At 30.9% G+C, this 24,307-nt stretch overlaps 3 protein-coding genes across 11 annotated transcripts in view; 1 reads left to right on the top strand and 2 right to left on the bottom strand.

Moving 5' to 3' along the window:
• Positions 1 to 690: 690 nt before the first annotated feature.
• Positions 691 to 5,729, bottom strand: LOC105650829 (pyruvate kinase isozyme A, chloroplastic). Its single transcript, XM_012237794.4, has 7 exons — positions 4,992 to 5,729; positions 4,532 to 4,619; positions 4,242 to 4,426; positions 3,499 to 3,617; positions 2,296 to 2,539; positions 1,842 to 2,076; positions 691 to 1,325 (listed from the first exon to the last, which is right to left on the bottom strand). Exons 1-7 carry the CDS (start codon positions 5,511 to 5,513, stop codon positions 1,000 to 1,002), a joined length of 1,719 nt encoding a protein of 572 aa, XP_012093184.3. The 5' UTR covers positions 5,514 to 5,729; the 3' UTR covers positions 691 to 999.
• Positions 5,730 to 11,714: 5,985 nt separating this feature from the next.
• On the top strand, positions 11,715 to 22,159 carry LOC149495413 (inositol-tetrakisphosphate 1-kinase 4-like). Of its 9 annotated transcripts, none has more exons than XM_089722742.1 (11): positions 11,716 to 12,362; positions 13,984 to 14,065; positions 17,699 to 17,731; positions 18,978 to 19,098; positions 19,232 to 19,324; positions 19,607 to 19,726; positions 19,825 to 20,001; positions 20,324 to 20,379; positions 20,481 to 20,565; positions 21,482 to 21,683; positions 21,782 to 22,159. In XM_089722742.1, the coding sequence occupies exons 1-10, from the start codon at positions 12,202 to 12,204 to the stop codon at positions 21,571 to 21,573; spliced, it is 1,020 nt and encodes a 339-aa protein (XP_089578868.1). In that variant the 5' UTR covers positions 11,716 to 12,201; the 3' UTR covers positions 21,574 to 21,683; positions 21,782 to 22,159. The 9 variants fall into 9 exon arrangements, with proteins under 9 accessions (XP_089578862.1, XP_089578868.1, XP_089578860.1 ...); XM_089722735.1 differs by having other exon boundaries at positions 11,717 to 12,362; positions 21,544 to 21,683; XM_089722734.1 differs by having other exon boundaries at positions 21,544 to 22,159.
• A 1,561-nt stretch (positions 22,160 to 23,720) lies between these two features.
• TOR (target of rapamycin) overlaps positions 23,721 to 24,307 on the bottom strand; it is a 40,478-nt gene continuing 39,891 nt past the window's right edge. The window contains exon 57 of the mRNA XM_089722733.1: positions 23,721 to 24,081. Within this exon, the coding sequence (XP_089578859.1) occupies positions 24,063 to 24,081 (19 nt within the window). The 3' untranslated portion in view covers positions 23,721 to 24,062. The remainder of the gene's footprint in view (positions 24,082 to 24,307) is intronic.

Genomic DNA, 24,307 nt, shown 5'->3' with positions numbered 1-24,307 from the left:
TTTTTCCGAACTGAACTGGTTTTAGATTGCATGCAGATGATGTGCCACGTCTGCCCTCATCTGTGCAGACAACACATAATAAATGGTGTGTAGTGGTCCAAACAGACAGCAGCATTGCCATATTACAAATGAAATTTTACAGTGAAACAGAAAAACATAAAGGAGAGAGACAGAGAGTGAAGGTTTTCTCTGTTTTGTTTTGTTCTGAATTTTGATGGTTTCTGTTGTTCTTGCTGTTTGGTAACGGATTTAACGGTGGTTGTGTAAGTGGGTTAGCTAATGGATAATCATTTTTTAATTACCATTTTTATCAAACATATATATATATATATATATATATATATATATATATATATATATATACACACACACGTTAGAAAGCGTTTCTCTCACTGCCGTTTAATGGTTAGATGAGACACTTTAGGTTAAAAACGACTATATTTAAGTTTTATATTTTATTTCATGCAAATTAACAACTAAATTGCATATTTCATAATCATTGTGATTCAAGAACTTCCTGCTTATATCACTTCTCCATGGGTTATATTGGCAAAGGAAAATAAAGAACAATTTAGGGATGTGCATTATTCAATTATAACCAAATAATTCAATCCAACGGATAAAATTCTTATTTTCAAACTAGGGAGTCTTGTGCCCTGGAGACGCCATGTTTTACAGGAGAACTAATCGTGCTAATGTAAAAACACACCTTTTTTTTCCATTTATTAATTGAAATTAACAAAATGCAAGTAAATCAAACAATCCTCAAAGTCTGTTCAACACTCTGCAGCTAAGCTAAGGCGATTTTTGCTGTCTATGCAAGACAGAGATAGTTTGTCTGTGTATTAATTTGACAATTTGCAGACACAAGATAAAGCCAAAAAGAATCACTTCCACTGAAAGTATGAAAGCTTCTGCCTTGGAAGGATTCCGTCATCATTGCTTTTACCTTCCCTTGTATCACTGAGCAGCGAGCGCATTTTGAAGATGAATATTTCTCTACTCAATGGTCTTCACCTGGATCGACTGGAAGGAAGCTCGGGCGTTGGATGGAGAGAGATCCGAGACTATCAAAACAGATTTTCCATCATTAATCATGCCTTTTATTTTTATAAGAGCAATAGTTTTTGATATGTTGGCTTCCATGTCATCTGATAAATCAACAAGGATGGGGATAACTCCCCACTGCAAATTCAATGCCATTCGAGCATCATTGTCATCTGTAAATGCAAAAATTGGAGGGTTTGGACGGTTGCGTGAAAGCAGCGATGCCATCTCTCCATGCCTTGTGTAGACAAATATAGCATCTATACCAAGCTTATTAGCTGCAAATAGAAAATAACAATACAAGCTTAGTAGCAAGCCTGAGATAAACAAATTCATATGTTTGGCGATCAATTGAGACAAATAATTATCTGGCAATAAGGATATAGTCAGTTCATAGTTCTCCAAACAGGTTGCAGTAATTACCTAGCTTAGCAAATCACTCTTTCAAACAGAATCCTCAAAAATGTAAAAAGAAAAGATTCTACTCACCTCGTTCATTTTTAATATTTCTTGGTTTTCTAGGGAACCATATATTAATATTTATGCCGAAAATTTGTTTTAAAATGAACAATGATTTATTTCATTTAAAAGAAATGCTTTCAACAGACCAACAAATTAATGTACACATACGCACACACTAATATGAACCTTTTTCTTCCTGTGTTCAAGATTTTAAATCATTCCAACAGGTATTCCTACCAGTAAATATTATAGGTTATAAGATACCAAGCCGATAACTGCTTTCAGAAAGGTCGACATTAAATATATAATGTAGAAGAGAAAAGTCAAGTTACCCATTTGAACAGCAGAATTGCATATCTCTTCAGATATGTGATCCGGCAATGAAACTCCAAGATAATGTTGATTGATTGCACTTTGATAGTTTTCCTCACGACTCTGTAGTTCCATTCGATTACTGACCATCCGCAAGACAGAAAGAGCTTTCTCTCCATATGGTCCAATAGCTGACTCACCAGAAAGCATCATCGCATCAGCATGTTGACGAACCACTTCAGATACATCTGCAACCTTATTGCATCAAAGAAGATTTCATTATAAAAGGAACACTTGACCAATCAAAAGTGTCTTAATGGGGAAAAAACATTTTTCAGAATAATAGTTGGTGTATTATAGTACCACAGCACGTGTTGGGGTTGGATATTCATTATAAAAGGAACACTTGACCAATCAAGAATGTCTTGAGGGGGAAAAACATTTTTCAGAATAATAGTTGGTGTATTACAGTACCTCAGCACGTGTTGGGGTTGGATATTCAACCATTGATTCAAGAAGTTGAGAAGCTATGATCACTGGCTTGTTCAGCTTCCTGCAAATATCAGTTATATCCTCTTGAACTGCTGGAATCTGTTCAAGTGGGACTTCTACTCCTAGGTCACCACGAGCGACCATGATTCCATCAGAGACCTTAACAATTTCTTCCAATTTCTGAAGAGACTCCAAGCTCTCAATCTTAGCTAATACTCTTACTGATCTGTAAATGTCAAAAATCACATTAATTGAATTCCAGAAGATTCCAAGAATGATTTCAACTTTCAGTGCCAAAGAACTAAAAATACTTTCATAACTAGGTTGACATGATATTGGACGGACAAATTGAACAGTGTTACAACTGCAGCTGCTTGTATTTTAATTTGTCAAGAGATATAAAATTAATAAGGAAAAGAAAGAGAATAGAACTAAGTGAGAAAATAGGGTAGAATCAGATTCAGCAAAAAGAGTTTTTTGAGGTCATGTCAACATGCAATGTCATTGTATAAAACAAGAAATAAAGAAGATGAATAAGTTGGTCCTTAGTACCACTTTTGTAGCATCTATGATTTGACACTTGAGTCACGCATGATGCATAAGACCATGAGAAAAATGGAAAGAAAGGATCTCTAGCTGAAAGATGCAACTGAAGCCAGTGCATTTTCCTCTAATTCCACAGATCATAAACAACGAGCACAACTGTCAAAATTATAACGCTGAAGTTTGCCATAAGACAGGATTGAGAATTTGTTGAATCATATACTAATGGAAGCTGAATTCCTCACAGGTTATGATCACATGCCCCATGGTCAAGCCATTACATAAACAAGTTCACGCTTTTACAAGTCCATACTGTTCTATATATGACCACCATGCAAAGCAAAAAATTACACCTTGTAACAGATAAATAACTAATCGAGGTAGTCACTAGTGAGATTTAGATCAAATCATGCCACAAAGCATCTCTCATGGCTTAGGCAAGCACTTTACCACAAAGGATCCATCAAATGTAGGCAGAAGGAAAACATTGTGTAAAATCACAATTCCTCACATGTGATACGATATGTTTATTTGGTGAGCTACAAATAGACAGCATGAAACCTCATATGCAATACAAAGAAATGCTCTTCAAGTGAAATAATATGAAATGCCAACTTTGTGAATGTATTAATACTTTCTTACTCTGATTTCTTGGTCGAGAGATAGTTCTTCAGATCTTTGACAGAGTCAGCATCATTTACAAATGATACAGCAATAAAATCAACACCTTCAGAAATTCCGAAAGCAATGTCTTCCCAGTCCTGTAGAGTGAAATGTGAATTATGAGCAGGGGAAGAAATTGGTTGGATGCTTCAAAGTTTCTACCAATGCTAACCTGCTAATCTATTTGAGACCCTGTTTGGCCTGCTGCAAATGGCCAAACTGCAGCTCTTGGTGGGAGCTGCTTAGGGAGGCAGATGCATTTTCAACCCTCAAAAGCTGTGTGCAGCCCAATACAACAGGAAGAAATGAACCCTAAGGCATCTAAACTGAAGAAATGTAATTTCTTTTTTCCTACCTAAAATCTATCAAGAGTAAAAAATGCAACAGTTGTCATTATATTTTCCTCCCATTTCACTAGATAAATCTATGAACTTCCCTTTAGAAACAAGGAGTACCCTTGGCTTTCTACAGTTCAGGGAATAAGATTTTGCAGGAAGCAATTTGACTTTTTGATAGTTTTTAATCAAACAACCTAATCTAAAGACCCTGTTGCATTATATTTTGAGGCATGCCAGCAAAAGAAGTAGTGAAACAGAAAATTCTTCAGCAGATGCTGAAACAGTGACTCTAAGACCAAAAAGTTCTCTATCTGATGAAACATGTATTAACCACACGAAAATACATGTAAAATTATTGCCAGAATAGAATAAGCATAATTCAACCTTTTCTGATATAGTTGGGAGACCCTGATAGGAAAGCTTCCCATTCCTCCAAAAGCTCAATTTGGCTCGAGGTAAGAGTAAACCAGGATCTGTGCACTTACAACGCAAATCATTTCCCATCCTCTCAACAACTTGAAAACTTGCCATTCCTCCATCAATAATCAGTTCGTCACCCACCATAATGCCTAAAAGTAATTCAATTACATTAAGGCAATGAATTATATAGAATTATCTTCTAATTGCATGTAAAATAGAAAGATCAATGACTAACTAAGCGACAAATTCACCACCTTCAGAGAAACCTTCATAGTTTGCCCGGACAGTGAATGGACGTGAACCCTCAAAATTTTGAGCTGTAAATACCCAAACTGAACCTTCCTGATGACAGAGAACAAAAATGGATAAATGCAATTCATGTTTAACAAAATGATTACGAGAAGCCAATAGAAGAAATAGCTCATTGTCAAGTTTTTCCCTAATTCAAGCAAATACAAACACTGAATTCCACTTATTGACTGTTAATGCACCAAAAAAGATAAAAGAAAAGAGCCCCACACTGTGATTGGAAACTTTTTATACCTTCAAATCGTTATACCAAACCTAAAATAACAAGTCAACTACTTATTCCTGATAAAAGCAAGCATTGATTTCAGCCACTGAACTTATTGGAATTAAAGCATTAACTAAACTACAGAGCGCGTTAGCCAGGAAAGAAGTAAAAAGTGGGACAGTGGGTTCAAGTTAAAATACCTCTGCTTTAAGAGAGGAAGGAGCTCCATGATCAACAACATGAATCTGACTGCCTTCAGTATCAATCATAACTGAAACACAAAACCCTTTTTCCGCATTTAATGTCTTAATTTTCCTAATAACATCTCTATGCCACTCTCTTGTATTATGACACATATTAAGCCTAGCCACATTCATCCCTCCCTTAGCCAATTTCTCCAAATCCTCCAGTGAACAACAAGCAGGTCCTATAGTGCATACCAGCTTCGTCTTCCTCATCCCCGTAAACCCATTTTCTCTCAATTCCTTCTCAGCCACAGAATCCAATCCTAATTCCAATTTCACCTTATCAAACCCCTCCAACGCCTTAAAACTAGCCTCCGCTACTGCTTTCACTCCAATAATCCTTCCCTTGTTCCTCTGTTTTCTTGCATTGCAAGAAACCCTACAAGCACCAGCAGCATTTCCAAGAAACTCATTCTTTAAATTGAAGCTGGGGTGCTTTGTAAAGATTTTCAGGACTGAATCACTAGAAACTGCCATTACTGATATGGGTGTTTGATGGAATTGTTATATTGAAGATCAAGATTCAGTAGTATAGCAAATTACAAAATGGGTTTTGAGCATAGTAGACTGGTTGGGATTATCGACGTTGGGTTGCTTTGGATCGGAAACTCCGTTGAATCTGTGGGTTTTTTGTCCAGTGAGGGTGGAGTTTTCAATGTCGAAGGCAGTGGGTTTAGTAGTGGCAAGTGGCAACTAACCTATTAATAATAATATAATTGTAGTACTAAATACTAATCAATAATTATAATGATAATCAAGTAATACAAGTTGCATTAAACTATATTATTAGAGTTTTGGGTGGGCCGAGGGTGGGTGAGTGGGGTTACCTGTCTGTCTTAATTAGGGAGTTCAACGGTCAACTACCCTGTTGAAGGCAAGCGAGTGCAACAAGGGGTTGTACGTTTGAACTTGAGGATCATTTCCATGAATAGCCCCTACAAATGTACGGAATGGGATCTGGTCCCATTTTACACAGGTGTGTCACAAGGAAAAGTTCACTTTTTTGTTTGTTTTTATTTTTGTCTTATTATTAGATTAGATTTGGTTTTTTGTTTTCCATGTGAAATTTGGGTTTTAGATTTATCCAAATACACATTTAACCCTTCAACTTTAAAATTCTAGCATTTTAAATTTTAAAATTGAACTTATGATATACTAAAGTTCTTTTTTTTTTCAATAATCCGGACACCTCTTTATACTAAAATAATAATTTTTTTAAAAAATTTTGACTTTATATGTAAAATATTGATTAAATATATAGTTAATATAAGTTTTGAAATAATAATTTTATATTTTTAAATTTATACAATAAGTGTTTAATCGATTTAATTCTATTGTATCCAAACTCCTTGTTTGGAATAAATGAATTTTTAGAATTTATTTAGAATTTTATATTTATTTTTATGTTTGCAATTAAAAAAATATAGATTATAATTCTATGAATTCAATTCTATATAAATAAATATAATTTCAAAAAAATAAATGGAATTTTTAAAAGGAAAATGTCAGGCGTGTGTTATATACAGGGGATGATTTGGATTAGAGATTTAATTGGCTACTAAGTGGTATAAGGAATTAGCCTAGGTGTCATTTAAGTGGCTGTAACCATAAATATGGTATTGTGAAGCAAGTAAACAACAATTAATGAATGAATATGCTATCCTTGTCTTTTCTATTCTCTCACCCTTCTCCATTCTTCTATTTTCTTCCCTTTCTTTTCTTCTCTCATCTCCCAAACACTCCAATGTTGTTCTTCTATGATCAATTAGGATCCATGATCTATGATCTAACAGAAAATTATAGTATGATCCGTGTAGTTTGTAAAATATAACTAGTCTGTCCTTATTTTTTAGGAAATAGACTAAAACGTTTTTATATTTTACTTCCATCAAATTATAAGGTCATTTCGTTCAATTTTTGCTTATTTTCCATTAAGTATCTTATGAAAATTATGAACAATACCCCCTTTTGTTTTTAAAAACACATGGATAGACTAGTTGTATTTTTCAAACCACAAGTTACTGTAATTTTTTTTGGTATAATATTTTAATATCTCTCATCTGACCTTTGTGTTTTCTTGTTGATTTAACAGAAAATATACAAAAAATTGGATAAAATGACTAAATAGTATAATAGAAGTAAAATATGGGGACAAATTAGTGATTTTAAAAAAGACTAGGAGGGACTAGTTGTATTTGGCAAACCATGAAGATCGTATTGTATTTTTTTTTTTTATTTCCAAATGAATTCCGCAAAACTAAAGCATCCAACTTTTTATGACAAAACTACTCTTCTCCTTCTACAAAGTCAATTTTCTTTTTTTTTTTTTTACTTATTTAACTTATTTATTTTATCAAACTTGACCAAAACCATTTAAAATTTTATTTTTTTATAAAAATATTTTCTTATTATCGTGTTTTTATTTTAATATTTTCATCTTTTATATTAATATTTTTGTTAGCATTCTTTTTAATATTAAGGAGAGAGAGATATAAGTTAAATATACATTTATCGCTAAATTAAATGAAGTAAATTTATTAATATTATTTTTGTTTTATATATTTATTTTAATAAAATTATATAGCATAACATAAATATAATTGATATTTATTATTTATTTTGGTGAAATTACTATTTCAATAATATTGTAGGAAACAAGAGCAAGTGAATTTTTAATTATGAATTTTATTCCATACATGCTCATATGCAATTCAATTAAATTACATATTTTAAATTAATCATATCAAATTGATATTTTTGTTTTGATGGAAAAAAATATGTATATATATAATTCATTTATATCAAATATAATCTTAAAATTGATAAAACTTGCAAATAAATTCTAAAATTAATAGATAAGCTATTGAAATTAATTATTCAAAGTAAAAATTGTGAAGCTGAATACTTCAAATAAGTTGTCAATCTGGTGTGGTCTAATTGATCTTCTTACCTCTCTTAGAAGATATAGGAAGTGAGAGATCTTAAGTTCGAATTATCTCTCCAATAGACCGAAATAACACAGTCGACTCCATCATCAATGTGGTGAATGTTATTTAAATAGGAAGGCTACACAGTCCATTGTGCCTCCCATATATCTAAAAAAAAAAAAATACTCAGATATATTCAATTACTAAATTAAACATGAATATTTTTTTTAAAAGGAGATTTATACAAATAAATTCATAAAGATTTATTTCAAACATTGTGTATTAATTAATTCCCTTTCTCAAAATGGTTAGAAAAACTAGTAATTAGTATGCATATACAAAAATATCTTTAGAGGCTTTTTATCCTTTCTTTCTTTCTTTCTAGATGTACCTTTAATTGTCTTCAAGCGGTACCTAAGAGGCATGCAAAAGTGCAATGCTGTTGAATATTTCTTTTGGGACATATAATTATAACTTGCAAATAATTTAAGTTTGATGCAGAAGATGAAATTATTTTGGTTACTGGAGAAAGAAAGTTACAAACTACAGTAGTAGTAGGTAAGGGGGCAAAATCAAATGAAGCTTTCCCTCCTATCAAATGTTAGCCTCCAAAAGATATTCCCATCTCCAATATTTCTACTCTCAACGCAAACCTATATATATATATATAGGTTTGGTTGCTCCATCCAAACAAACTGAAACCCTAGTTAGCAACAAAAATAATATATATGGGTTGCATATATTTCCCAAATGCTAGCATATATCCTTGCTGAATGTTAAAGAACATTATCCAATATATGGTTCTTATTCATCACATAGAAGAAAGATATGATATGGATAAGATCAACTACTGGTTGACCACTTTGATTAAATTAAACTAATATACTAAGTAGCTGTACAAATCAAATTATGTAGTATGCATCAGTCATGGATAATTTTTATAAAATTAATATTCGGTCTATCAAAAAAATACTTATAAGAAGCACCAACACAATTTCATATTAAAGAAATTATGATATATTTATGGACAACATAAAGTAAGGATTAGACTTTCACTAGACCCGTCTATAGCTCTTACTCATCGACTAAACTAATAAAAATGTGAATTTTTAAAAATTATTCTCATAATTTATATTTTTTATAACAAATATAATTTTTAAAAAATTTAGTTGATTTGATCTATAAATTTTTCCCATTCAACGGTTTAGAAAATCCAAACCCACTGTGTACTATGCATGAAGCAATCAATTGTCCTTAACTCATATGGTCTCATTCCTACACTAATTATTTCAAAAGTTTTTATGTGAAAAAAAGTGGATTTTTGTTTTTGTTTTTATTTTAATTTTAATATATGAAAAGATGAGTTGTCCTTATTATGTTTTTTTAGTGTGTACACTTTCAAATTTGATTAGTTTGATTTTTTTTTTATTATATTTGATTATTTAAGGACGATTCAGACCTAAATCTGTTAAAGGTCATACATGAACTTACTGTTAGGTTATATTTTTTCTGATATTTTTAATTCTAATAAAAATTTTTTGTTGCTGATAAAAAAACAAATAATCAATAATCTCACGTGCAAGTAAAGTGATCTGTTGCTTCACTTGTATAAATTCCTGATTTTTTTTTTTTAGCTTAACAAAAATCGAATTAAATATTCCTATTGAAACATAACTGAATTGGATATGGACACGATGGAGGAGATTTTTGGCATAAACATTAAATTTATTTACTTAATTTAACTAAAAATAAATCACTAATATTTATCTTCCATTTGAACAAAAAATAAAAATAAATAAAATTAAAAGAAAGTTGTATGGCAATATTGGGTTAACTAGCATGGGGAGGTCATTATGTCAACCTAAGAAATATAATTAAACAAGGGATTAGGTGCTTTAATTACGCAATATTTTCGTTTTTGTCAATTTAATAATTAGTTGGCCTAACTTGACGAATATTCTTTCAATATTGTTGCAAACAAGTATATTCCTGATAAGGATAAGAATTTTCTCATTGGATATTTTTTATTTATTATTCCATTTGGATGAGTTTTAGGTCCTATGTTTGGATCATATTTTTTTCAAAAATATTAATAAATACTTCATCCTCCGTCTCAAAATATAAGTTGTTTAATATTTTTTTTGCATAGAGATTAAAGAATCAATTAATTCACTTAAATTATAACAAAATTGATGGTAATTTATGAAGATATTTATTGTATCTAATATAAATAAAAATAAAATTAAAAAAATTATTTATTACTTATTAAAATATCAAACATCTTATATTTTAAAATAAAACAATCATTCTAAGACTACTTATACTCTTTAGTGGATGAAAAGACTAAGACTGTATTGGATAATAATTTTTTAAATGGTTTAAACGCTATTTTGTATAGTCTTCCTTAGAAAATAAGATTACCGTATTTAATTAACATATGCAAAAATAAAAAGAAGATTACATTATTAACCTTATTTTAATATATTTTATTTATTTAGTAAATAACTATACCATGAATATGCATAAATACAAATGTAAATTTTTATGATAACTAATTAATCTAAAATATAAATATGTTTCAAAACTACTTAATATATACATATTTAATGGATCAACTCATATGATCTTTTAAAATAAAAGTAGTTTTATTGTTATAAATAATAGTGTGACTAAATATTTTTTAATTAATAATATTAATATTTTTGTTTTTAAAATATCTTATCTTTTATAGTAATTTAATTTTTCCATCCTTAAGATGGGAAAGTGCTTTTGCATATAGGTAGAAAAATAGATTTTAAAATTTTATAGATAACTTAAAGATGACTAGCTATATCTCTCCCCTTCTTTATTTTGGTGCTCTTCTAAATTTTATTTTTTGAGCCACCGCCAATTATTTTTCTTTCTTATATTTATTTATTTTCAATAATTTATATATCTCTTTTATAGTCCTATCCATAGATGTCTTTATATATAGATAAATATCAAGTGTTTTTGTACATTTTTATTGGGATTTTATTATACTTTCTCTTATTTTATGAAGTTATTTCTCGTTGATGAATAATTTTTCTATGCACCTGTATTTGTTGTTGTCTTTAACAGTTTCAAATTACATTTATATTTCTAAATGCTATGAAATATTATGATGTACTCGTATCATATTATTTATAATTAATTAATATTTAAAAAAAAATTAAATTTATGAATATGATTATGAATTAGATTTTCGTAAGAATTCAAAATTCTTATACCAACCAACATCCAATTCTCACATTAATAAATTACTTTTCTTGTCAGGTTTTCTGTAACAATATTTTAAAATATTTGTCACATATCATTTTTAAATCATACCTTAAGTTTTTAAATTTAAACATAACCAATTTGATTTATTTATAATAAAAATACATCAAAATAATTTATATTTAGATTAAATTATTAAATAATTTGTTCTTTCTAAGGCAAAATTGAAATAAAAAGTGTTTTTTAACTTTTTTTTTTAGTTGATTAACAAAAAAGCAGCAAAAAATTTACAGACCAACTTTTTAGTTGAACATAATAAAGCAGGTGGACTATTTAATTAATTTATAAAAATATAAATCCTGATTTGTAAAGTTTACTAAAGTATAAGGATTAAATAAGTAATTCACACTAACCCAAGTTGAAATCTGTACTATTTTTTTAGGGGCAAAATAGGAAATTAGATATTAAAAAGAAGTTTCTAAACCATCTTCTACTGCATTCATCGGACCTTACTCCGAGCATAAATAAATCCTGTATAGGAATGTGTATATAAATATACAACAACACTCGAACTCTTTCCAGAGCAAACAAACAAACAAGCACAATCACCATTCTCCCAATTAAAATCTTCTCTTCCCTTATCATCAAATACCTTTTCTCTCTGCAAATTGAATTAAATTGAATTTTCCTGTAAAATCCAAAACTCTCTCTACTTATGTAGATAGAGAATTATAAGAAAGGGCTTAATCCAACCGGATATCAGTTTCTCAGAGCGTGAAAAACAAAGTTCACAACTACATTTATAAATCCCAGAAAAAGAAATTTAAAAAAGAAACCTCTTAAAGGAAGATTATTCGTATTCAAATGTCCCTTTTCATTTCCCGTCTGAGAAATTAACCAAATTAGCAATTTTCGAAGAAAGGTTCAATCTTTTCAGAAAAATTAAAGAAAACTGAATTTGAGATTAAGTTTGTTTTTAGGGTTTTCTGGGTTTTTGGGGTATGAGGATAAACGGGGAAATCTCGCACATAGAAGAAGAGGAGGAAATGCAAACGCTCTCGTTGGCTATACGACAGCCGGAGAAACTGGTGGTAGTTGGTTACGCTTTGACTTCGAAGAAGAAAAAGAGTTTCTTGCAACCCAAGCTTGAAGTTGTAGCTAGGTATACTCAATTCTTTCATTGTCTTTCACTGTTTATATGTTCCTCTTTCTGTACTTGCATATATATCAGTATGCTTTTGAATTTTTATTTCCAGTTTCAAAGGCTTTTACATCAATCATCGCCATGGACATATATTAGAAATATAAATATTTGTGTCCCAACACTGTATTATGAATTGGAAGTTTTGATCGTTTGTAGGGTTTTGTTATATAATTTTCTGAAATGGGTTTTCTTAGGGTGTTTGATATTTCCCTAGTTTTGGTTTTTTGTTTAAATTGGTTGCCAAAGAGGGTTTGTGTTTTTACCTTTTTGTTTTCTATCTTGAGTTTGCTTTTAGTTGTATGCGATACTAAATGCCAAACTTTCTAGCTGTTGAGGGATATCTTGTGGTAATGGTAAATAGTAAATTATTTGGCATATGGACATCACTTTCTGGATTAGAATTTGGGCTACTGTTTTTACTCGAGTCCTCAGAAGTGCTTTACTTCTGGGTATGTGGAATCTTTTTTTTTTTTTTAGTTGGAATATTCCTCCATATATACTCTTTGGATTGGTCTCCTAGGAGGAACATAAGGTCAATGTTTGGTGCTTTGTTCCGAAGATCACAGATTTTTATTATGCAATATTTGTCTAATTCCTTGTTTTTAAAGATATTTATATACATATTGATCTCTAATATTTCAATAAATTATGACTTTCTTTTCGTATATCTTCGTAGATTCAACCAATTGAGTTTGTGTTCTGTGCTAATTTTGCACTGGTGATTTTGTTATTAATCTTTTGCTTTCTTTTTGTACTGTGGTGTTATACTCTTTTCTAAATGTTAGTATTTTACCATATATGTATACGGGCAGACTGTCTTCCCTATTACACTTTGGTGGGACCCACCCATGCAGTCCTCCAATATGGGAGAGAATGGAGAACTGAACTGACTACCCTATAATTTATTCTCTAATGAAACTCTCAATCGCTATCCGTTTTAAGGTGAATTTCTCTGATATTATAGTGGTGATCTATGTTGCATGGAAATGGAAAAGAAGAAACATGGAAACGCGGAAACAATACGGGGAAACGACATTTAAAATGTAATTTTGCACGGGAAAAAATTATTTTATATGGGGAAATGGATACGGAGAAACATTTCTGAAACGCGGAAACACCGACGACTAGGAGTTTCCATGCATTATAGATGGTGATGTTCTGCAGTGGCAACTTGAAACTAAACTTTGCTTTATTATGTAACGGTTTTGAATTATATAATTATATTTCAATCAGGGCATCAGTTAGGGGTATTAAGTGACTAGGGATTCTACCCTTGCTGTGTATCAACAGAAACATGGTAGACAACATTATTATGAGCCTCCAGATGCATTAGTGGAAATATATATATATATATATATATATATATATATATATATATATTGGGGTGGAGGGATATGCGCACATGTATGCATATTTTGAAATTTATTGGATGAATTGATATTGTCTTGTGGGAACAAGAGGAGAAAATGAATGGCTGCATTTGTTGGGTGGCCATTTGATTATTTGATTACTTAAGCTTCTCGAAGATTTTCCCTTGTTTTTATAATAATGAAAGAAAGTTCTCCAATCTTTGGTGCAGAAATAAGGGGATATTATTCATTGCCATCGATCTAAATAGACCATTGTCAGATCAAGGTCCTTTTGATGTTGTTTTGCATAAGGTTAGTCTCTCTCTGTCTCTCTCTCTCATATATATATATATATATATATATATATATATATATATATATATATATATATATACACACACATAAACACAAAATCAAATATTTTTCATACCCTTTGAAGTATGCTTTATGTTTGAAAAGCTTTTTGATCTGCATTTATATGTTGCCACTGATATGGTTTTAAATTGCTGATCAGACTGTTGGTGAGGGTGGAGGGAGGGGGGACTGGGGGGAGCCTGGGCCCCTAACTTTTGAAAAATTTATTTTGGCCTTCCCAAGTTCTAAAGTCTAGCTTCAAAGGGTATGAATCTTAAATTTCTACAGTAATTGTTCCTGATAAAAATGGTTTTAAGATCTCTACAGTAAATGTTTCTACAGTTGCTAAAAACCTCAATATTTTAACTAAAAAAGATATTGAAAAAGATTTATTAAATGAAATATCTAAAATAAAAAACTTAATTAAAATGAAGCAGATTCTAAAAACTTATACTTTTGAAGAATTAAAATCTGAATATTTAGACTATAAACTAAATAGGCAAAATGAAATAAAATTCTTTGATTGGTATAACTTAATTAAAGAAAATCAATCTGATAAAGGTGTAAATCCAGTAACATGTCTAGAATCACAATTAATTTGTAAAAATGATCACACACAAACCTCTACATCGCATAGAAAATATAAGAAAAAATCAATTAAAAAATCGTATAAAAATTTAACTTGCTATACTTGTGGTAAACAAGGACATACTGCTAAAGTTTGTAAATGCAATAAAGAATTGAAGAACAATTCATCTAAAAAATTAAAACCCTTAACTTGCTATCATTGTGGTAAAATAGGACACACATCTAAATTTTGTAAAATTTTAATTAAACAAAATAAATTAAGTACTACAGATTTAATTAATGAAAAACCAATTATAAATAAAAGTGTTAAAGGTAAAGAAACAATAAAAAGTCATCAACTTTCTCAGTCTAGTAAATTTGAATTTGTAAACCAATTAAAAAATCAATTAAATAAGCTTGACATACATTCAACAACTACCCAACTAGTAGCTCCTGACACCCCTCAGGCTTCTCCAACTATAAACATTATAGAAGAACATTCTGATTTTGAGTCTGGATCACAAGACGAAAACTCAGAAGATATAAAACAATTTGACATAAATCCAATAAATCATCATAGGGAAATAATAAATAGAGCACCTGATTTAGGTATAATTAATAAACCGAACACTATCAGTCAATTTAAATATAATGCTTCAACAATCTATGAATGGAACATAGATGGTTTAAGTGAATATAACATATTAAGTATTTTGCAACAAATGACAATGGTTGCAAATGCTTATAAAACTCAGTCAATTATATCTGATAAAACTATAGCAGAAATCTTAATTGCTGGCTTTACCGGCCAACTTAAAGGATGGTGGGATTATCATCTCACTGAAAAACAACATGAAGACATTCTAAATTCAATTAAAATTGATGAAGATGAGCAACCTATATATGATGAAAATGGTGATGTAATACAAGATGCAGTGTCATCTTTAATTCTTACTATTTCATTACATTTTATAGGAGATCCATCTCACATAAAAGATAAAAATGCGGAATTACTAAGTAATCTTAAATGTAGAACATTAGGTGATTTTCAAGACTATAAAACCACTTTTCTCACCAGATTAATGTTAAGGGAAGATTCAAGCCAATCCTTTTGGAAGGAAAAATTCTTGGCTGGATTACCTTATTTTTTGGGGGAAAAAAGTTAGGAATTTTATTAAACAGCAACATGGTAATCCTATACCTTACGATAAATTAACATATGGTCAATTAATTAGTATAATTTATAAAGAAGGACTACAAATCTGTCATGATTTGAAACTTCAAAGAAATTTAAAATATGAAATGCAACAAACTAAAAGAGAATTAGGATCTTATTGTAAACAATTTGATTATGACATAACATCTCCTCCAAGATGTGATGGTCAGTGTTCTAGAACTCATAAACCTAATAAACATTATAAACGACATGATAAAGATAAATATTATCAAAAAGACAAACTTGATTCTAATAAAAGAAAATATCATAAAACTTCTTATAACGATTTGACATGTTATACATGTGGTAAGAAGGGACATACGTCTAACTTTTGTAAATTCAATCAAAAATTAAATGCATTAAATTTAGAAAAAGAAGTTTTGAATAAAATCTATAAACTGTATATTGATTCAGATAATTCAGAATCTGAATTTAGAAAAACTAAAAATCAAATTGATGAATTAGATTCAACAACCAGTTCATCCGAATAAAATATTTTTGTATTATACAGTATTTTTGTATTTCTAGTAAAATTCCGTAGTATATACTTGTTTGATAAACAGTACTTATTTTTAAAAGTACGATCTAAACAGTAACTGTTTTTGTAAACAGTATTGATATATAGGCTGGAAACCCAGAAGTGCGGGCTACTGGTCCAAAGGACTATTTAATTAGTCGTCTTCTTGGTGTAACAACGCCACGTATCATACTTAAAATCATTTTCATTAATAATCCTTTGAAATTTTGAAGATTCAAAAACATCCCATTTAAGACTATTAGCAGATCTACACAATAAAGGATCCATGTTCTAATACCAACAAGTTAGGGATCATCGCCTGGTTATACCCTTCACTGCCCAACAATCAACTCAAAACGGGACTTACAACGGGTTCAGTAGGCATACCCAAACCTTTCCACGGTATTTCAGTCGGCTTCCTCTGTTATAATAGATTTACTATCAGTGTTAAATGTTCAGGCTCTGATACCAACAAAAGCTTCTAGGACCGTTTAACAGATTTGAATCTTGTAAAAGGAATAATTTTTAGTGAAGTAAATGCTATGATGAAATGATGAATTACTTTCTACGAACAAGTACTGTTTAAATTTATCTTAAGAAATAGTTACTGTTTATCGTTTTAGTATAAACAAACAGTTACTGTTTAAATCAAACATATATAACAATAAATGAATATAAAAGATGATGATCAGTTTTAAACAATAATGAATTTTACTTCAGAATCAACATACAAATTTACAATTTTCTGATGTGGAAGATCACACTAAGGTGCAACCACAGAGCATACTTATACAACATACAATTTTACGCAAGAACAATTTTAAAGGTTTAGGGTTCCTGCAACCTTAACCTGGGATCCCCAGAATTAAGTCAGAATGTGGAGGGAGAAGAGAAGAAAGCCTTTAACAGGGCTTTAAGAAGTAGCAATTTATATTGAAAATATAAAACTTTATTTAATTACAAAAATTAAATTTGATTTACAAAATTGAAAGACATATACAAAATTTAATAAAGTATTAAACTTACAAAGTTTAAAGAATCTCTAACCTTGAATCCTTACTGTGGACGTTGGAAAGAGAGGAGAGGGGTTTAGGTTTTAAGTTGATAAGTCTATTAAACAAACTTATGCCTTCACATGGGGATAGGCTCCCATTATATAGAAAATTTAAGAATCTTACTGTGTGCTTTTCATGAATAGTGATGTGTCTCCCATTATATATATATCTTCTCTGTTTATATATTTTAACCTAGCGTATAAGCAGTCGTCTAATGAGCTTTATGTTCCTTTTAGTTGTCAGGAAAGGACTGGCGTGAAGTTATTGAGGTTCGCTATCTGCTTGTTATGTTAATTACATTGGCTTTTTATACTGTTTGATAAATTGAACTTTGTGGCTGTAAGAATATCTCGGTTTGCTGTGTATGATTTAATGTAAAGTGGTTCCATCTATATATGCCTGGGTTTTAAATTTGAATTAACAGAAAATGATTGAACAACCAAATCTCATGAACCTCAAACCTCTGTTTTTGTTTGTCATAATGTTGCAGAGTCCTTGCTGTTCCTATCCATGAATCATGATCAGATAGTTAAAATTAGTCCCCAAGAATTCAAACAAACAAGTGAGAAATTTACTTTTGTGACCAATCTAGTTAACTTTTAGGTTTTGGTGAGCTTAGTCACAAAGAAGTTTCATAAATCTTCTTTTCTTGGCACTTTTGAGGATATTATTATCATGGTTGGGCAGTAGCTATTTAATCAATTTATATTGGTTTTTGAGATTGGGAATAAACAGGAAAAAACTAACTTCTCATTTTTCTTGACTGCCATTAGGCCCTATGTTAGGTATTTGGATATTTGGATAGGCTAGCATTTCGAAAGATATCTTTTCTCATTAACTTCTTTCCTTCTAACTTTACGTAGACCTCTTTCTCTTCCTCTCACACACGCAATCAAAAGAAGCTATAAGATATGTAATCCAGATTCACTGGTGGCTTCTTCTGTTGTATAAATTATTGGCCTAGAAGATTCACATTAACATACAATAGCTTTCATTAGTTTACTTATGGTGTAATTTCTTTTTCCTTTGTGATAGTGTATGCTTATGTTAGTACTTATGTATTTCTCATGTTGATAGTATGGCATAATAACTGTCCATTTGAATTAGTTCAACATGGACTTGAATTTTTTTTTTCCTGCTTCGTTTCCAGCTGACTTGCTCTACTTATCACTTCACATCCCTTCTCTTATTTCTTGTTCGTCATTGGTTTTTCTCACTTGTAAGAGTTTCTTAGAACTCTCATTTGAGTGCTTCTTGTTAGTTAGATGGTACCTTCTGCTTTATTGCTAAATGTCACTTGAAAAGCATATTGCTGATTTGATCTTATTCAATAACAGTTGCTACTAAATGTATTCTGTTCTCAAGTTTATTTTTCTGAGCCATCACATGTGCTTGATGGCTTGAATTGCTTGATACTTACCATTACTGATGTGGTGGGCATTGTATGCTGTTGCTGTGCCTGCCCAGGCCAAGGGGTACATCTTAGCCCTTATATTTTTGTCTTTTGCATTGAAGGATTACCAGCAAAAACATCCAGAAGTAACTGTCCTTGATCCTCCAGATGCTATACATCATCTGCATAACCGCCAGTCCATGCTCCAGGATGTAGCTGATCTCAATCTGTCGGACTGCAATGGTGATCTTTCAGTATTTTCTTAAAATATTCATTCTTTTATTATTTTTTCCTCTACTTCTGTCAGATCCCTGTCTTCATGTGAAATGAACTGCATAATGCTTACCGGTTTGGCATTGATTTATTATCCCTCTAGGCAAGGTATGTATTCCAAGACAAATGGTCATTAATAAAGATCCATCATCCATTCCTCATGAAGTTACCAAAGCTGGGCTAAAGTTGCCACTAGGTAAATTTTCCATTCATATATTTAACTTAGTAATGCTCAGTATATTGCCTCCGTATATGTGATTTTGCTAGGACGCATCAAAATCTTCTGGTTTATGTGTTTATAGGGCTGTGCCTTCAATTAATAAATTATTAGTTAATGAACTTTAGATCCGCTTGCCATCAGTTTGACAGTATTTGTTGCCGAGCTATGATTATTATCATGTTTATCTCTATGTTCTAATTGTTTGTATTGATTTCTTCACTGTGTAGCTTAATAACTTTCCATGTGTTATCATTTTAGTTGCAAAACCGCTAGTAGTAGATGGAACTGCCAAGTCACATGAATTGTTTCTTGCTTATGATCAATTCTCACTGTCTGAACTTGAACCTCCCTTGGTGTTGCAAGAGTTCGTTAATCATGGTATGATTTTTTTGACTATATATAGGTATGATAATAATTTTATCATAAACATCAAATATATTTTAGTTTTAGATTTATTTTTTCACATGTTGTATTAGGTGGTGTCCTCTTTAAGGTTTATATTGTTGGTGAAGCCATAAAGGTTGTTCGACGTTTCTCTCTACCTAATGTAAGTAAGCGCGAGCTGGAAAAAGTTACAGGTGTTTTCCGTTTTCCAAGGGTATCATCTGCTGCGGCTTCTGCAGATGATGCAGATTTGGACCCTTCTGTTGGTGGTGAGATTTTGCTAAAACCTTTTTGATTGTACAAAATGTTGTACCATATTTTTTTTAGTTCCTCTTTTTTTTCTCCTGGCTAATGGAAAACGGTTTATCATTTAACCCACACTTCAATAAAATGCTTTTTGCGATGACTAAATACTGAATGTTTGATTGAGTTTTTGCTCTATTCACCTTCATTTGTTCATGTAGGTAGTATGATTGAACATATTTGGTTCTTTTTTAGTCATGCTTCAGTAGAACGAAGCATAAGTTGGTTGAATTATTTCTTGGTAGTCCTAATCTGCTTGTTTCACATTAATTTGATACCTTCTTGTAGAACTCCCTCCACGTCCTTTGCTAGAGAGACTTGCAAGAGAGCTTCGTTGTCGACTGGTAAGGTCTCTTCTTCTGCTTTCTCATGTTCGTGTCTTGGTGTTATGTGGCTTATGCGTTATCTAACGTTATTCTCACTTATACTCTAATGCATTTTCTAGGGACTGCGATTGTTCAATATAGATATGATCCGAGAGCATGGCACTAAAGATGTATTCTATGTGATTGACATCAATTACTTTCCTGGCAAGTATAACCTCTCCTTGTATCTTTTTTTTCATGCTGCTGCTTCAATACCACCACCCCCCCCCCCCCCCCCCCCCCCCAAAAAAAAAAAAAAAAAAACCCAATTTATCTTGTGCTGTCTCTCTCTGATTGTGCACATGCTCTCACGTTTTGCATTATGCATTGGAGCTCTGGCTACTCTCTATTTGTACTTTCTAAAGGTAAATAATGACAAATTAAATCTATATTTATAGTTTCTGCATTGATGTAACAACCACCATCCCATTGAAGGTATTATCTGAAAGTAACTTGGAACCAGAAATTTGACCAATGGAAAGATGTTTCTCACATAATGTATATCTGATGGATTATTGTGGTTTTTTTTTTATTTCCTTTTCCATGCTTTTTTTAATTAAAATTTAAAATTAATTACTACTTATTTTTCATTCCAACAGTCTGAAGATGTTTGATTATGTTGCACTGCCATAATGGAGCCTAATTTCTCATTGTCATTCAGATAATGATATTCTGATATCAATATAATGACCCTTTTAAGCTGTGGTATGCTTAAAATGGAAACTAGACTTAAGAAACAAATGGATCTTCTGTAAGTTTTTTGGTGAATCCCATAATTGATGTGCAAATGACCTATTCATCTCTGTGAAACACAGTACAAAAAAGAGATGAAAAACAGTTTTCATGTAATTTTCTGGACTGTAGCAAGAAGCAGTGGGATTGAGTTTCTGGGACATGTTCTATAAGGGCAACTCTCTCTTTCCGATGTAGTTTATGTTTTCTTTCCCCCATCAATCTCATGCTAGATTGGGCGCTTGATGCTTGCAATAAAAGTTTGTATATATCCATGCTCCAATATTATGATATTTGCTGGTTGGTGCAAGCTCTTTCAAGTTTGAACAATATCTTAAATTCTTGACACGCTATGGGAAAATGCCGGATTATGAGCACATTTTTACAGATTTCCTACTGAGCTTAATGCAGAGCAATTGTGTAAAGAAACCTGCTACATGAAGGGGGGAAAAAAAGAATACGAGACTGTATATGTGTGTTTACTTGCGGGTCTAGATCTCCTGCGAAAATGAAGAACAGACAATTTAGTTTTACTTCTGTAATTACTAATGGTATGAAATGTCTTTGCATAAGTCACTACAATGTAAACCAGGTTCTTGCTGCTGCTATTTCAGCTGTTCATATATCTGATATTTTGTACTGTTTCTAGGCGAAATGGGCAAATGCCAGGTGTACGTGTATCCAGTGACTCACATTTGAGACAAATCACTACTTCCCAACTTGTACGACTCACTCAACCCCAACGCTATCTCTGATGGAACTTAAGATCTAGCATTCAATAATTCGTGAACAAGCAGAGTTGCAGTTTCCTCATTTTTCAACTGCATTTCTTTTCGTTAACGATTCTCAGTCTCATTCTTTTATTCCTTGATTTTTTTTTTTTTTCGAAGTTCTTTTGGCCTTTTTGTTTAATGCTAGATTGTCAGTTGTTTTCTTTACATGTTTTCAGATGCAGAATTTTAATCTTAGTGGAAATAAGTCTCTGCAACAGTTATGCTGCTGCTGCTTTATTATTATGTTTTTATAACGGAAGTGTGATGTGTGATGTGTGATGTTTAAATCTTGGAACAAAAACGTGCAAGCCTTTATAACATTGTGAAACCATTTTGTGCTTGTTTTCCAATGAGCTCAATGTTAAATTATTCTTCACTTTCTTTTTTATACTCGTTCATAAAATGTCCAAATTAGTGTAAAGATTTAAGTTTTATATGGTTCGATTGACTTTGTCCTTTTGAGTCTGTTTTTGTTTTTGCATTAAGATTGAAGTTTTCAGGGTTGTTTAGGTTAGGTGTTTTTTTCTCTGACTAGAATATGCGAAGTTCACGAATGATCAAAAATAATTCTTTACAACTTTACATTTAATTATTATTTTTTTTTTAAAAAAACAAATATTCTTTTTGAAAGGACTTGAAGCAAATATATATGTTATTTTTTTATATCATTAAATAATTTAGTTTTCTAAAAAATTAAAAATCTGTGGCCTCAACTTTAGTATTTATACGAATATATATGGTCGAGCCAAAATTAATACGTAAAAAATTAAATCCTAATCCATTTTAGAATTTTAATTCCTTACAAATTCAGGCTGAGTAAGACTTAAGAGTCTACGTTTCACCTTAAAACACTTTAATGTTTAGCCAAGGAATTAATTAATTTTGTCTTACATCCCTATTCATTGTTTTACTACGCTTACTTTGTAACTTGATTTTTCTTAGTCTTTAACTTGATTTTTCTTTCTCATATCTTAAGAAACATTTCATTTTGGATTATTTTATGTTGTTATTTCTTAGTCTTAAAACAAAGGTTGCCAAAATTGCAACACGGGTTTTTCTCGTCTTTTCATTTCAATTTTATGAGAAATAATCTTTTATTATAAAAAAAATAAAACAAAAAACTAGAAAACGAGATGCAATAATGATCTAGAAAAGAACTTGTCACTATGCGTACATCTTTTTTTTTTTTTTTTATTAATGAGTTCACTACTACGGTCATATAATTTAAAATTGTAAAACAATATTTCAATGTCTTTTTTTATCATTTCAATTTAATAACTAATCAAATATATATTCTTACTTACAGTTACTATAACTGCTACAATTGCCGAACAATCCCCTAAGAAAAACACACATAAAGCTCATGCCAAATGAATTAGTCAAGTGGCCCAAAACCATAAGCAGTTCTGCTCGACTCAGACTGTCAATACTAGCTGAGTTTACACCTTAGATTAGATGCAGAAATGATATGTAATTGAAGTTTTAATCACTCTTTTTAACCGAAGGAGTTAAAAAAGACTAGCAGAGAGGTGGCTAGAAATGTGAATTAAAGTTATTCAATCAACTATATAATATTATAACTTTTGATCTTTTGTTATATAATCAACTATATAAAATTATGTGTAAAATTCTAAATAAAAATTCATTTATACCAAATACAAACATTCAGATCTGTAAATGCGTTCATAAGATCAGTGTTGCGCATTTCATCTTCTTTAAAATAAAACTTTCTTCCATCCAAAATAAAATAAGATAAATAATCATATCCCAGAAGAGTTTATTGAGAGAGGTGCATATGATTCCAGACTGTACACCTTTAGTCAGAGAACTGTAGAACTGCATTTGATTACATTATATTTCTTTACAATTTACTAAACATGGAAAAGTACATTTAAGATGAGCTCTGCATCGGTCTTTCTGAGTAATTGTAAAAATTTAAATTTAAATCAGTTATAATTATGGACACAAGATTTAGTTAATTGCTATGCTCTGGTAACTACACACAAATTACTTCACTGTACAAGAATATAATCAACTCTTATAAATTAATCATATAAAAAAGATAAACAAGAAAAGGCTAACCGGAGAATCTCCTTGAGGCCCGCCCTGCCACGAGTCAGCTATACACACTATATATACAAATGTTATCTTCTTAGTTCACCAGAAAGGGCACCACCTGAAACAAGTAAAGGGTAGAAACAATTAGAGAGCAAACCCTATTAGTTGATTTTCCTTTTTTTTTTTTTTTTTTTTTTTTATTTTATTTTTATGAGAATTCTTAATGCTATCTTTTTCTTTTTGCCAGCATACATTAATATAATATTCTGGAAAAAAAAAAAAACAAAAAAAAGGGCATTTTACAAGTCGATTATTTATTTGAGCAGTCAAAAGAGTAGAAAAAA

The sequence above is a fragment of the Jatropha curcas genome, chromosome 6, assembly GCF_041381405.1.
Source record: "Jatropha curcas cultivar XTBG-Jc1 chromosome 6, XTBG_Jcur_1.0, whole genome shotgun sequence".
Classification (NCBI taxonomy): domain Eukaryota; kingdom Viridiplantae; phylum Streptophyta; class Magnoliopsida; order Malpighiales; family Euphorbiaceae; genus Jatropha; species Jatropha curcas.
Note: the sequence above shows the minus strand (reverse complement) of the source record. Positions and strands in the feature narration are given on the sequence as shown.